This window comes from Lipophrys pholis (assembly GCF_963383615.2).
Source record: "Lipophrys pholis genome assembly, chromosome: 22".
Taxonomy (NCBI): domain Eukaryota; kingdom Metazoa; phylum Chordata; class Actinopteri; order Blenniiformes; family Blenniidae; genus Lipophrys; species Lipophrys pholis.
The window spans coordinates 17,935,471-17,950,690 of record NC_137644.1 but is presented as its reverse complement, the minus strand read 5'-3'; the positions used below and the strand labels follow the sequence as shown (position 1 = coordinate 17,950,690).

At 42.7% G+C, this 15,220-nt stretch overlaps 1 protein-coding gene across 2 annotated transcripts in view; it reads right to left on the bottom strand.

Moving 5' to 3' along the window:
• The window catches only part of cacna2d1a (calcium channel, voltage-dependent, alpha 2/delta subunit 1a), a 92,665-nt gene extending 78,246 nt beyond the window's left edge, over positions 1-14,419 (bottom strand). For both annotated transcript variants that reach the window (XM_080491623.1, XM_080491624.1), the window contains exon 1: positions 14,059-14,419. In XM_080491623.1, coding sequence (XP_080347749.1) covers positions 14,059-14,138 — 80 coding nt within the window. In that variant the 5' untranslated portion in view covers positions 14,139-14,419. The remainder of the gene's footprint in view (positions 1-14,058) is intronic.
• Positions 14,420-15,220: the final 801 nt, after the last annotated feature.

The following is a 15,220-nucleotide window of genomic DNA, read 5'->3' as shown; positions in this document are numbered from 1 at the left end:
TTGACCAATGTGTGCATTATTGTAGACATGACCACACAAAAAGCATGTTGGCCTTTTGAATTCAATAATATTCCTTTTAAGACCGCAGCTCAAACATTCTGCACATCAAGTGAAGATCCACTGCCACAAAGAGGGCGAATCAATCTGTCAATACCAGCGTATGACATATTCTAGAGGTTATATTCAGGATCCCATTTGGGGAGGTTCAAATTCAAGATGTCACACTATAAATAATAATATTTCTGTTAGTATTGAGGTTTCAGTAATGTGATTTATCCCTTTGGAGCAAATATTTCTCAGGTTTAAAACACAGTAAATGAATTATTTATGTGTTTTTATAACCTCCAAGGAAACTACTGGCCAATGAACTACAGTCCTTTTATAGTTGTCACAAAAAGACACATTGAGATATTGTATGTTTGTTTGGTTATCAATCAAAATTCTGCACTTCTGATAAGAAATACTACCAGTACTGTATTGTTCCACCATGATTATAAGATGAGCTGCCTTCTTTCATAAAATGTTTGGCAGACCAAATCTTGTTTTTATAAAGACGTCATGTGTATTGTCTCCAATAATTACAACATATTAAATCAATCAGCTGATTTCTTTATAGCCATCATATCTCTTGCGTTCCAGTTCCACCTGCTCATCCTCACTGCCGTCCAAAGGATTTGTGATGCAGCCTTTAAACAGCCTGTTAATAACACCGAGCACCTGCAGCTGCTTTGTTTTCCTCTCAGTCTGACCACTACGTCACCTGATGCTTCACTGACTCCATCATCCAACTGGTCCGTCTTGTTTCTGAGTCCTCCGTTCTGTCATTGTGCAGAACGCGGCGTAACACCAGGAGCAAAATATTAGACCCCAAACAAAAGGTAACCCCACTTTATAAGACCTATTTTATCTGCAGTATATGGCTGGAGTGTGAATAAAGCACAAAAAATATTTTTTTTCTTTTAAAACAGAAGCAGGAAGTCTCAGCATTTAACGTTTTCAATGTTACCGATGCTCAAAATTTCTGATGTCTTAAAAATCAAGATCTTACATTTGAATATATTTGAAGATTTTCACAAGCGTCTCTATTAATCACAATAGAAAAAATGTTGAAGTTCCTTTTGTAGAAGTGTAGCACATTGTGATTCATCTCCTGTGTACTTAAGGAATTTGCAAAGAAGGCTACATTTCATCCGAGCTGCACATGAACATTACCGAAGCGTTTGATTGATTCAATCCACCATGACTCCAGCCTGTTTGGCATTTCTGTCCCCAGAAGCAGCTGCCTGTCAGCAGCACAGAGGAGCTGAAAGGGCAGCGTGACAAACAGTCCTCGCCAGGCTACCTGACAGCAGAAATGTTCCACATTTTATAAAAGCTTACTCAACCAGGTAGGAAATACCTATCAGCCTGCATATCATTTTGCGCAGCTGCAGTCACTCGCAATCTCGAGATGATAAGGGACGCGTGCTGATTTTTTTCCAAGCTGGAAATGAGCCATGAATTTAAAACACGGACCCGCTTTGGGTTTGGAAAGGCTTCATACTTGTTAGGCATTAAATGAGAAACCTCTGATGCCCGACTCGCTCAGCATGCTGTTTATGAAATGTGACTCAGTGTGCATATGGCAGAGATCATCCCAGGTTCACTGACATCAGAGTTGGAGACACACTTGGCTGGAGCTTAGACAAGCAGGTTGTCCGATGTAAGGGCTCCAACTGCAAAGGGGACGCCATTAAATTTTCATCAAGATCTTTCCACGTCCTCAGTCACGAGCTGCAATATGCCAGCATGCTAAATGGTGTGAAATTAGATGAGGTGCCGGCCAACAGTGGCAACACCACTACAGATAGTGCCACAGCACACCGCAGCAGAGCAGTTCAGGGAAAACAAAACAAAAGAAATGAGAGTTCCTCAATGCTCAATGCTCATACTAGTGAGTCTGTGTCTGTAATTTGTGCTTGACCCATGTGGCCTGGAGTACAGTGGCTGATGGGGGGGGGGGGGGGGGGGGGGGGGGGTAAAGCAGCCCCTCCCCTTCTCCTTTTAGCCTTCATCGCTCTAATGACTGGAAGAGAAGCTGCCTCCATAAGGCCAGCTGTCATGTGAATGTGTGTCTGTAACAGGAGCAGTCCGGTCTTTCAGGGGAAAGCAGGGGGCAACGCTTTGCTTCTCTATGGTTCTCGCAAGGTCAAAGGTCAAAAGGATATGTGTAGCTCTTTTGCTGAATTTAGAGGGAAGGAATATCTCAACATGTATTCGTGATATCATTTTACCAAAGGATGAATTGATGAGCCAGGCCGGGCTTTAGGTGTAGAGTTTGCACGTTCTGCCTGTGTGTGTGGGGGTTCCCTCCATGTATTCCGGTTTCCTCCCGCGGCTCAGAAACATGCATGTGAGGTTAATTAACGACCCTAAATTACCTCTAGGTGTGAATGTGACTTTCACTTACTTCCATGAAATCAGAAACTGAATAAATGCTTGAGGACACAGATAATTTGGATTATTTACATGCTTTGTGTAGTATGCAATTATATGAACAGCATCAAAAGGCTATTTCAGCTCATCTGTTGGGAGTCTAAGGAAATAAACTATCACAAGGATTATTTAAGGCCTCTGCAACTGATCATCTGGATTTCACTTCATATTGTACCAGAGATGATGTCAATGCAGCCATGAAATTTAAAGCTTGAATAATTTGTATGTGGTTTTTCTAGTCCTCGACAAGTCAAAACTGCATAGATATGGTACAATGGATCAACTGTCATAGACATTAAAGATAGCTGCTTATACAAACAAAGAAACAAAGAAGCAAACAACTCCTTTAGCATGAACAGTTGACTTTTGGAAAAGTGCACATCATGCAATTTTTAAAGCCTCAAAAATCTACATTAAACCAAGCTCAGAATTATGTGCAACAATTGTTGGGTAGAATCAAATAATATAAATAGAATCTAAGTTGGTGAGTCGTCCGAAGATTTGGGAAATTTGCGTCTTTGAAATGGGATGACCCTCAACAATGACATCTTAGACCTGAGCAAAACTCGAAGTGTAACTTAAGGAGAGGAGGCCCACAGATTCAGACTCTGACACCCCCCGGTGTAATGTGACAAGTGCTGCTTATAGTGGAAAATCGACAGATACTATTTTCCATCTTGGCCTCTTTCAGCTTATTGTTCTGGTGTGGAGCCTCACTGATCTCATAAACCTTGTTACAGTCAACAACCACGTTCAGCAAACAAGATCCGGTGAGCCAAAACTGGACAAACAGAGAAAGATTCACTAAAGAGACATTTGGTTGAGACAAGAGCAGCACGGGAACGGTACTGGAAATGAATGCAGCACTTATTTGTATTTCGTGACTATAAGTATGAAGGCTGCCCTGAGAAACACTGAAACAAAAAACAAAAAGGAGCTTAGAGAGGGGAAGAAACCCCCGATTTCCAACATCGTGACTCACCATTATTACCTTAATGAAAACCAAATTGTCTCGCTCTGCCAGTTAGGAGCAGATTCGTTGGGCGAACGGGAGAAAGTGGACACACTCGTTCCGAGATTAGAGAGCAATGACTCAGCATGCAAGTCTTACTTTTAGCCACATTAACCCCTCGGGCTTCGCTGTGAGCGACTGCGGAGGAGGTGGACTGTGTCCTCCCCTCCTCGCTGTGTGACCAAAACCACAGTCACGAGCCGCAAGATATCATGCAGTTTCATACACTTTTAAACAAAATAACACACTCTGAGAGCAACATCAGCCTGAGAAGTAAAAAAAATGCCATCAGCTCTGAAAAAGCCACCCCAATTAAAGCCCCTTGGGTCCAGTATGTCAGGAAGCCATTTAGGTTAGAAAAACAGCTCAAGATTACAGGAAAAGCAGCTTCTTGCAGTGTTTGGAGAGGATTTCCACTAGCAACACGAATCTTATAGTTTTGTCTATATTTTCACATTTCATTACCAACAAGTCAGATGGAGCGAGAGACACAAACACTGACACAAGTAAACAGATCACTGGAAGAGAAAAACAACACCACAGAGCATGAACCAATGGATAAAACGAACTGTCGCTTCTTGACATTGAGGATTGCAGCTCAGATTAACAAGAATTATCTTGTGTAAGGTCGGAAGGTATTTATTTGGCCTTGATCATAATCAACATGGCAATTTCTGAACCAACATCTTGAGAATCAGGATGTAACTACTCAAGACTTCTCTTGTAAACATCCATCTGTTTATCCGGCCGGCTGCACTCATCACAGTTGTGCATGCACCATTTCTCCTTATTTGCTATAAAATACCAAATGTATTTTAACAAAACAAAAACAAAAAAGATAAAGCTGTTAGATCATTCACAAATGTCCTTGTGCAGTGAAGGACTGATTCCTGTTTGTTTTGAATAGCGACAATTTCTCCATATCTACCAAAACATTTACGACTGAAAGCTGAAACTATGACAATGAAAGGCAAAACTGGGGAAAAACGAATTATACATAAGAAATGAATTGGCCTCAATTTGTCCTTGAACATGACTTCGTTCAAACTTTAAGCTGTAACTTCCTTCATTCCAGGTTTCTATGAAAAACTTTTTTTTTTTTAAGCGTTTGTAATCCAGCTTTAAAAGACATTCCCCGGTGGAGCTCATGGAGAGAAGATGGGAGAGATCTTACCCTCTTTATTTTAGAAAGTCCTGTCTCTACTCTCAAACCCATTTCGAAATCCTTTCCTGAAGAGGAGACAGCAGGGGAACTCTGTCTATCTGGTTCTTATGTTTTGCGACGTCCCGCTGTGGAACAGTCGTACACCTTTTTCACATCTCGTTGGTTAACGTGCTGGCGGCTCAAAAGCAGTCAAGTCTTCTCACTTGATCGTATAAATTTTGTAATTTCACGTTTATTACGACTGTTTATTTTGTTTTAGTGTCTTTTTTACTCTGACACCACGTAAGTCCAGAATATCGATTCAGAAAGGTTGGGACGTGAGTCACTCGCCGGCTCTGCAGGACCGACGCGCCGGTGTGCGAGCAGCGGCAAAAATCCAGGGGCTCAATATCCAATCTCCGAGTTTCCACGCCAGCGCCTTCCCGCCTTGTAAACATCGTCCTGTTTTTATACTCGGAACCCAGTCCACAGATCCACAGCTGATCTCTTAATACCATCCAAACCCTGTGACAGCAAACTTCCCACTCCCCCTCCCTCTCCATCACCACCTTCAATCTCATCACGTTCTGGTGTCACGGTTCCCAGCGCTGGAAGACAGTTTGAAACCTTAAATCCGCCTCTAATAGTAGTAATTTGGGCTTCTAATCTGTTGTCAGAAAGAGAAACAAGGCTGACACCATTACAGCAAGCACTAAAGAGATGGGGATGTTTGAGGATGTCAGCATGGATGTAATTGAGCCACTGTGAGCTTTGACTATAAGGCAATACATGTAATAAGCAGCGAGCTTGACAGGACATTGAGAAAATAATAGACATCCTTTCTTCCAATCTTGTCTTTTTTGTTCTTCCCCTTGCTTTTTTTCCTCCCAAATCACATGTCAAAGCACCACCCATTAGTTTATTTCTTCCCTCTTCATTTCGTCTCTCCTTCCGTTTTGCTTCCACCTCTGCCACTCTGCTGACTGTTTGACGTTTGTGCGTAACTTGATGAATCTGGACTTGTTTCTTTCACACCACCGGCAGCTTGAATCTTTCATCTAATAAACTCTGCATAATTATTATCCTAATTTTCTGCCTCTCGCTATCGTATTTCAGGCTAAACGAGCTCATGAAGGAGGAAATTTCCTGCCTTTGTCGCCGGCACCTCTCTGCCTTCTATCACATGTTTCACCACAGAGTACAAAGGAGACAAGTGAGGATATCTTCTCCTTCATTGAGGTCAATAACGCCATAATTGCAGGCTTTGTAAATGTCTCTCGGCCTCATTATCCTCTGTGGCAATACGTTATTGATGTTCCTGCCTCTCCTCTGCGTTTCCCTCGAAGCGAGTCTTTCACTACGATCCGAAGATGTAAGTCACGCCTTGACAATAGTAGTTTGTGAGCTTTGTGAAGCACTTCTGTTGCAGCGTGCTGTAGCCGGGTTTACACAGAGATCGTCTTGAATGTACGTTACAGAGAGATGATCCCATCGGGACTTATTGAAAAGGTGAACATACAGGCAAAAATAAACAGCCTCATATTGAAAACCCAAAAGGAAACTAATTAACTCTGAATAACAGGATGATACGTCGAGAGATACTTTGTCTATTTTTTTGAGTTATGCAAACTTTAAAGCGTTTTTCTAGCCCAACAAGCAGGGTTTTTTTTGTTTTTTTTAACTATCCCTTGTGTAACTTGTTTTGGTGCCATAAAATAAATCAATTAATAACTGCTAAAAATAACTTGATGTCTCCGAAAGTCCTTAATCCAAAAATTACCAGGGACAAAGTCTGACAGCCAAGAATATCAGCTGTCATGGGTGATGTGTTCAAACGGACAGCCCAAAAAATGATAATTATCGGAGAAAAATAATCTGGACCGCTTCGAGAGCCTGACAGGAGAAAATGTCAGATGCAGACGCTCATCAGAAGTCGCTTTAGGAGGGATAGTGTCTCAGCGACAGATAACAAGATGAGTATGTAAGCATCTCTGAAAAAGTCCATCCATCTTCTATACTGCTTCATCCAATTCAGTGACGTGGAGCTGATCCCTGCTGACTGAGGGTGAAAGTAGGTAGGACAGGTCGTCACTCCATCACAGGGCACACACAGAAAGACAAACACACACACACACACGCACACACGCACACACACACTGAACAACCAGTTAACCTCAAAGAGTGGAAGGAGGGCCTGAAGGTCTTATCCTTAAAAAATTGTGCTTCTTAAATTTGAACTATCTTTTGGTTTGACAAAAACAACAATAACATGATGAAAGTATCAACTGGTCACATCCACATAACACTGATTTTGCATTCTTCTTAAAACACATTTAAATGGTACAAAGATCCATAAATGGATTTTTGTTCCCATGGGCAACAGCCAATCATTTTAGCTTTTAGTGCATCATTTTAAGATTCTGCGTTGTTTTGTTTTTTTTGTCAAATCCATTTGGTGCTATGTATACAGTGCTGTAATGGTTAGCAATTTCCTCTCACAGCACAAAAACCACAGAAAGAGCCTCAAATCTTCCTCTATGGGTAGTCTGCATGTTCTTCCTGTGGATACTGTTTTTTTCCCCCACACTAACTGGTTACACATTACACGATGCTCTCTTAAATGGATGTGTTTTTGTTCATTTATAACAGATGCACCCGGAACGTGTTCAGATGGGGTCCGCTCCAGCCCCTCACACGACCTGAACTGGATAAAGTGTCTCCTCACTGGAAACACGATTCTGTTGAATCTCCCAGAATCGGCTTAATTCCTACACTTACCCACACTTGACCTCACACTTTATACCATGACGAGCCTGGACCGACTCGGCTTTCCCTCACGCCTCGTCCGCCTCCTCCACACCCTTCGTGTCAAGCGGCATACAAGTCCTGACAGAACTAACAGCTCTCATTGTATCACCTCTCCCAGCAGGTGTCTGGACACATTAGACCGGAGGACGCAGAACTGTTGTGACACCTGCAAGTGTTTGTGCTCGCCACGCAGCGATATCACCTGCTGTTGAAGTCCCTGCGCAACCGACGTGCGAGTACGAACATCAGCAACTGAATTAATATCACACGACTGATGTGAATACAGTGTACGGGAGTAATGCTCGTGTTTGATCTGTGGTTAGAAATATAGGTCAGGTTGTGTCTTGGGGGCTTGATATTGATGATCTGATCTCTTTGAAGATGTTTTTGAGCCGAAGGAAAAGCAAAGTTGATGAATGTCAGAGAGGAGAAGTCAATATAAATCAATACAATGGAATGCGTTGAAACTTAAAACATAATAAACACAAAAAAATTCAGTTTTTATGCATTTCGTGGTTTCACAGTTGTGCAAACGTAGAATCTCACAGAAAGTAATAATTTGTTTTTCTCCGTCGTCCCCTCCAGCTGTCATCCTCTCTGCTACACGCCTTGATGAACTCCGCTCAAATGACTGAATCGCCACATCTCTGTCACCTTCACACTTTATGAGCAAACGTGACCCGTCCACCCATACCTCACCCAGCCATCTTCAGCTTCACTAAACGCCGACAGTCTGGTACCATGTGTGCAAAAACAGAGATTTGAAATCCTTACCCGCTTTGTGCTCCCACCGTCTCTTAGCCAAAATGTCCAATTAACGTCAATTTCAACGCCCACACAGCAGAGAACCGTTAGTGCTGTACTGAGTGCTGGTGTCCCTGATGGCTACACAAATTGTACGCTGTAGTCTGAACACTGGCAGAGGCGGCTCCATTAGGCAGCTCAAGAGAGGCCATCACAGGTCCACTTTTTTGTGGATCTCTCTCAAAATATCCCACAGCAGATGGACTAATGCTGTCTGGCTTTTTATTTTCTGCACTTAATGTCTGGATAAGGTGATGAGATTAATGGGTCCTTAACCACAGCTCTGTTTATTTATAGAAAACTTTCACAAATTTAATCGTGGGCACACTCTTTATTATCGTGACAATCGGGGTTCAACATTAACACCCACCATCCTGCTAAATAAGCCTTAAATATTAGCCTTTTTCAAATATAAGTTCAAGGATTTATTTAAAAAGATTAACTATTTTATTTTATAAATGTCTACAATTGCTAACATTGCCTGTAATTAGTTTTTAAGTCATCTATGTAACCATTACATCGCCAAACCATTAGCATTAGCTACGCAACCATTTATTGGAGGTCAGTTAAGGGCGTCACGGTTTCCTGAAATAGAGAACTCATCAATCCATCCATCATTTGTTGCACTTAATCCAATTTGGGGTGACAGGGGACTACGGATGAGGGCAGGGTACAACCTGTACAGGTCACCAGTGCATCACCGGGCAAACACACAGAGAGAACACATAACCTCGAATGCATGTTTTTGCACTGTGGGAAAAAACGGGAGTATCTGTAAAAGAACACACACTTGTACAGGAAGAACCTGCAAACCTAAAACAGAAGAGTGGTTTTACCATTGGGTAATTCTACAATATTCGGCTTTCAGTCTCACTCAACATGAGCCTCTCTTCTCACTCTGTATTGCCACTTTTAATATTCCAAAGTATTTAAACAAGTAGGGAGTGACATATGCTCAATTTACTATCCTCCCTTTACTTTATATTTCCGCATACAGATGTGCTTCCTGTACCAAGCAGGGCTCCCATCCACACAGCTGTTAACTATTCCCAAGGTTGCCTGGGCAGCAGCGCAGTGGAAAATTCTTGGGAATTTCCATGTGGCTAAGAATTCTGAGTTAAATAATACTGCCTTGGCATTGCCTGAACCCCCCTCTTTCCTCTCGCATACACAGACGTCAGTATCTTGAACTTGACGGCAGAAACTTAAACCAGACACTAAAGCAAACTCGGAGGCCAAACATAAGCGAAGGATTGTAAAATTTCAGTATATGAGGCGAGGGAGAATGATAGGCAGCCCACCCAAGACACTCGACACCCTTCTGTCCCATATCTTCAACTCAATGTCTGCGGTATAGGACACTTAAGGGCTTACCTAAATATAGCCAGGGTTGAGATGAGGGCAGGCGGGCAAGATCAGTAGAGCAAAGATTAGAAATCAGTGAGAACATTCGTAGGTACAGATGGAAATGGAATTTTTTTTAATAAAAATTAGAAGACAGTGAGAATGACAGCAAAGAGAAAACTTTATAAATGGACGGGGATTTTGCTCTGTTGTGTGTGTGTGTGTGTCACAGATATAACCGTCAGCTGCCTGATTGGAGGCACCAGCATGTCTCCTGAAATATACCTGCTTGCTCAAACTCCCTTATGGCCAAGAGGTGCCGATCACAGCCAAGGAAACCCAAGACAGCCCCCGAGCTGATCATCTCCATCTGCTGCTCATCACACTTAATTCATCCTCTTCAAATGTCCCCGTATTAGCAGTGTCATACTCCAAGTTGACGTAAAAATCGTATCTATCTGGCTTTCTTCGTATCTATTTGCTGTGATTTCTAATAGATGAGACATTCCCCGCCCCCGCGTCTCTGCCAAAGAAAGAAGCATGCGTGTGTGATTCGATCAAGAAGCAAAGCCTGCGGCACTCTGCATCGACTAAAATAAAGCATCATTTAAATGAATGAAATAATAAAATGTCAACGTGTCGGACAGTGCGACTGTAGCCAGCATGATTTTCCGGGGATGTAGCCACATTTTCTGGTTCGCGTCTTGCAATGCGATGATGACGTAACGCAAAGAAATGTGAAGGCGGCTGCAAGCCAATTTGTATATTATGATTTCAGTAATTGTTTGATAAAAGCGGTGTAGATTAAATGCATGATTAGTCCCTTTATCTTCATTTTGGAGTTTTATGGTTGCAAGATGTTACATTTTATGACTGAATCTACAGGCCGAGCATCTGGGATCCAGCAGAAGCTTTCCCATGAAATAAGGTGCACATGTGTGGCTGCGTGCGGGAACCGAGACGTGTCCATTACAGGCAGCTTTTGGCATCAGTCAAAACAGCTCCAGACACATTGCACATTGCAATGGAACTAGAACGTTATCACTTAATCAAATGTACATTTGAATCGTTGTCGCATCTGTTTGATTAGATGTGAATGATAGAGAAGCAGCTGATAGCTTATAGTGACTAAAACCACAGAGAAATAATCAGGAAATAACTGAATTCCTCTACACCCTCGCTAATTAAGATGTGTTTTGACTTATGCTTTTTGGCTCGGCCTCATGCCTCGTCACCATCCATGAGGTTGTCCGTCCAGGAGCTACAAATCACTGAGGACTGCCAAGAACCCGCCCCCCCCCCCCCCCCCCCCCCCCCCCCCCCCCCCCATGAATAATAGCTCCCTTTACTTTTAAAATAGAAAACAATGTAATTCTAACACTTTTGTTTTTAAAGTAAAGTAAGCACATACGCACATTTTACCAAAATGTCAACCTATTGATGAGCAATTGTATTTTTCCCAGGAGTCACTTTGAGAAAATACTATGACTACTGCAAAAGTCCAGGCTGCAAACTAAACCCAACTCTTGAGTCCATATTTTAAATGTCTTGGTAAAACATGGACATTTTGGATTAGTCTTTTTGTTCGTACTATGAGCTCATAGTTTGAGAGGTAATGACTCTGATAGCCATCACAGTGATGATGAAAGATACTCCCACAAGCTCAAACTATGCACACTGAAAAAAATAATCCAAGTTCAAGATAACAGTAAAGCACTTGTGTTGCATGCATCATGCACACTAATTCTCTCACGTAGGGTGCTCATGAGCCACAAACAAGCTGCATGCGGCCCACAGGCCGGACAAAATCGAGACCCGGACAAAGAGCAAAGAGCAGTAACACTGCTCTTTGCTCTTTGTCCGGGTCTCGATTTTGAGGAGGTATTGACTCACATAGCCACTGCCTAATTTCAGTGAGCCTTTGTCTCACAACTGCTCCTGTTGCTCTTTGTTTAGATCAAGTACCTCCTCACATTATGTTCCCTGATCGCCGGAGACGAGGCCGCAAACTCGAGAGGCATGGTTCTGTAGCTGGTCGAGCATGAAATCTAGTTAGTTGTTCAGAAGCAAGTGAGAGAGGGAGAAACAGAGAAGAGGGTGACACAAACAGTAGGAACATATGTCTTTGATTTGAGTGAAGGCAAGAAAAATGGCAATCTTTAAATAGAAAAAATAAATCTAACATTTGTTGTCACTTTGGTTGTTGTGCACAAATCGAGTCTATATAAAAGATAACGCAAACAAGAAGGTCAGACAGTCTGGATTTTATTGGCATTTCTTTTCCCTGCTTCTCTGTCTTGTCTTTAAATCTCGCCCAGCGCGCTCGAGGGGCGCTCGGATCTCTGGGGCACAGTCTATGACATCAGACTTTGCATTTCAGATTCGATGATGATAATCATCTGCCCTCCGGCAACAAAGAGCAGAGGAGACGAGGAGACGAGCGGAGAGGGGCGGGAGATGAAGACACACACAGGGAGAGGGGCAGGAAGAAGATGGACAGGGAGAGCGCGCGGGGCGGAAGCAGAGAGCGATGAGGAAGAGGGTGAGAAGGGATGGAGGGAGGGCCGAGAGATGGAGAGATGAACAGAAAGCTCTGAAACAAGACAGATGCTGGCATGTGAGGTTAGAGATGGAGCCCGGAGATACAGTCACACTTCAAGCCATGAGATGACGACGCAAAACAAAGGAGACTATTCCAATGTGTATTTTCACTTATTAGACACGACTCAGGATCTCGCTCCTCCACATTTTGTGAATTTCCTGAAGGAAGTAACACTGGGTCAGTCTCTCCAGTCTTGCCCTTCGAGTTTCTTCTCTTCCTCTGTAGTTTTCACCTTCAGGAGTCAATGTGAAGCTTGTCACTCAAAATCACCATCATCACAACAGTAGACCAAGAGCGGCTGCAGTCCGCCTCAGTAAAACTGGGAAGATAAACAGACTCGTTTTGATCGTCTATCGTTTATACTCAAATATAGTCCAGACAGATTTGAGACGTCGTGAGTGCTCCCGCTTTGATTTTTGGCAACCTTTTACCTGAATTACGCTCTAATTCAAACAAAGACACTTACATCAGCGAACGTGGGGTCTGCCGTTTGCCAAGCCTGTGTGAATATCATGTACACAACCCACAGATCAATCCACTTAGTGCCCATGAAATATAGGGAGCGGGCAGGCCACTCTGCGAGTCTGACATCATTGTAGTCGGCCATTAGGCTAAGTGCCATCATGCAGCTCTCTGGGACCGCTCTTTGGGCTGCATTCAAAACCAAACCCTGTAGGCCTGGCTTGCTCAGAACCATCTGGAAAGCACTGAACCTGTTGATTAAGTGTGAGGTGCAGCATGGCCACCGAGCAGGCTTGAACACCTACATGTTTGGTTAATCACTGTGATTGTTGATATATCATCTGTTGCATCCATTAATGCCGGACTGCAAAAATTGACCTTAGGAATCACATTTCGAAGGAGAGAGCGATACCGGCACTCTACCTTATGCCAAATAACCATTCTGCAAGATAAGAGTATTTTACTCAGAGCTGAGGACTTGAGTACTTATATTTCAAGATTGATAAGCAGATACATGTCTGAATGTTGGAAATCATTAAAACTGATTGCATATGGATTTAGAGCTTCCCACGTCAACCAGTTGCTTCTAAGCTTTGTGGTAATTTGGAAACTTTCATAGCATCAAATAAATGAAGATAAACTTTCAAAGGTGTACATGAAACCTTGAAATAACTGGTTTGGGTTGACTTCCTGTTTTGGTAAAGGGAGCAATTATACTTGGAAAATTACATTAACAAGTAAAAGCAATGGAAGACAACTTGCTTTTTTTTTTTTTTTTATGTGATTGTCCATTAGTTTTCAAAGACAGAAAAATAGAATTACTGTTGATGAAAACTGATTGCCTGTGTTAGTTTCTGCAACTTGACCAAGCTATTAAAGACTCTTAGCTGTCTTTTCTTTAAATAAAACTGTTCTCATCAGAGGAGCACGTCCTCTCAAGCTCACCCACATTTACAGTTTCAGCTTCCACGTACTGTAAAGTAAACCAGAGCGCGCCCCCGCGTGCGCATCCCTCTGAACTGTGGCTCAGAAAAAGTTCAGACCCCAGTCTACCTTCATGTGACAGACAGCCGTATGCCACACTGCTGCAGGCTGGTAATACATGTACAGGGGCTTTAAATATCACGTTTCACAAAGTTAAGCTGTATCCTTCAACAATACTGTAACTATCATCTCTTGGAAGGAGAAATTCGCTTTCTGCTCATTCAAAAGTGCTCGTTTACTCCAAAGTCCAAACTAAGATCTAGATATAAAGATGCAGCGCTTACTTTAAGATTCATTTCTAAATTCCCAAAAAGAAATGTAGAGTGTGAGTGTTAAAACTCTTTAGAAAGATATGCTGTCACCCCTCCAGACTGTCACCCAACACTTTGAAAAGCCAACAGGCTGTTTTCAAGCTGTACTCACATCTGCGCTGTTGGGAATTGTCCGGTCGACACAGACGAAACGGTTGTCAGGAGTAGGAATAGACAGATGGAGTAATCCATAGCTTTGTTTATTTCCCTTCCCCTGAAAAAACAAACAAAAAAAAACGATCCGGACGGGGAGAAGATGCAAGAAAAATGTCCACAAATCCACGGCGCCGTGCGTACTTCTCAGCCCCAAAAACAACGGCTCACACCGCCATCGGTGCGCGTCTGGAAACAAATCTCATCCGGCGTCTGTGTGTCCCCCCCACCGGTGGAGTTGAGTGTGCTTTTTTAGGTTCAGTGGGAGCGCGTGTGACTGTTAAGTAAGTGTCTCAAACTGCGATAGGCTATTAGAGCTCATCCACGGCGCGTGTCAAAAAAATAAAAAAGGAGGAAAAAGTGGGAGGGCGCGTTTGAGCGCTCGGCCGGCAGAGCGGTGCCATTCTGCACACTGCAAGAAAAAACAAAAAAAAAACAACCTAGTCACAACTCAACACGCCCCAAAGTGCGTGACCCCCTGAAACAGCGAGGATTTTCATCTTTCTTCTATTTATTTATAATAAATTATTATATCAGAGGACATGTGTGGTACTATTTATAGTATACTACACAGGTGGTCACATTTTTTTTTTTTTTACAGAGTGAGGTTGTTCCATTGTGCGTAAATGGGTTTCTGGACACTCTTTGCCCACCTCTGGGAGCAACTATCCCTCATGAGTCCTCAGTCATCGGAGTCTTACCAAGCAGAAGGTAAACACCCCCTCATCGCTACTTAACAATCTTCCCAAGAACTGTTTTTCTTGAAATCAAAGTGAAGGTCAAACTAAACTAATTATAGTTAAATAGTCCCCTTGGGAAAATAATTTTTCCATCATTTAACCACTCTCTTCTAGGATGCAGCGGGCAGCCACATTAAGATGCTTCACTGAGCTGACGGGGGTCAAGGGTCTTGTTCAGAGAGCCACAGAGGTGACCTTTCTGCAGGAGGATTCAAACTTCCAAACCTCCAATCCCAAGTCCGCTTTTCTGATCGCTAAGGCCACCGCTGCCCTGGTATGGACCTTCCTTCCTCACAGAAAGCAAATAATTTCTCCTTGCATACGCACTTTGATGTAAATTATGTCATCTTATATTATATGATGAAACTATGTAGATAGTGT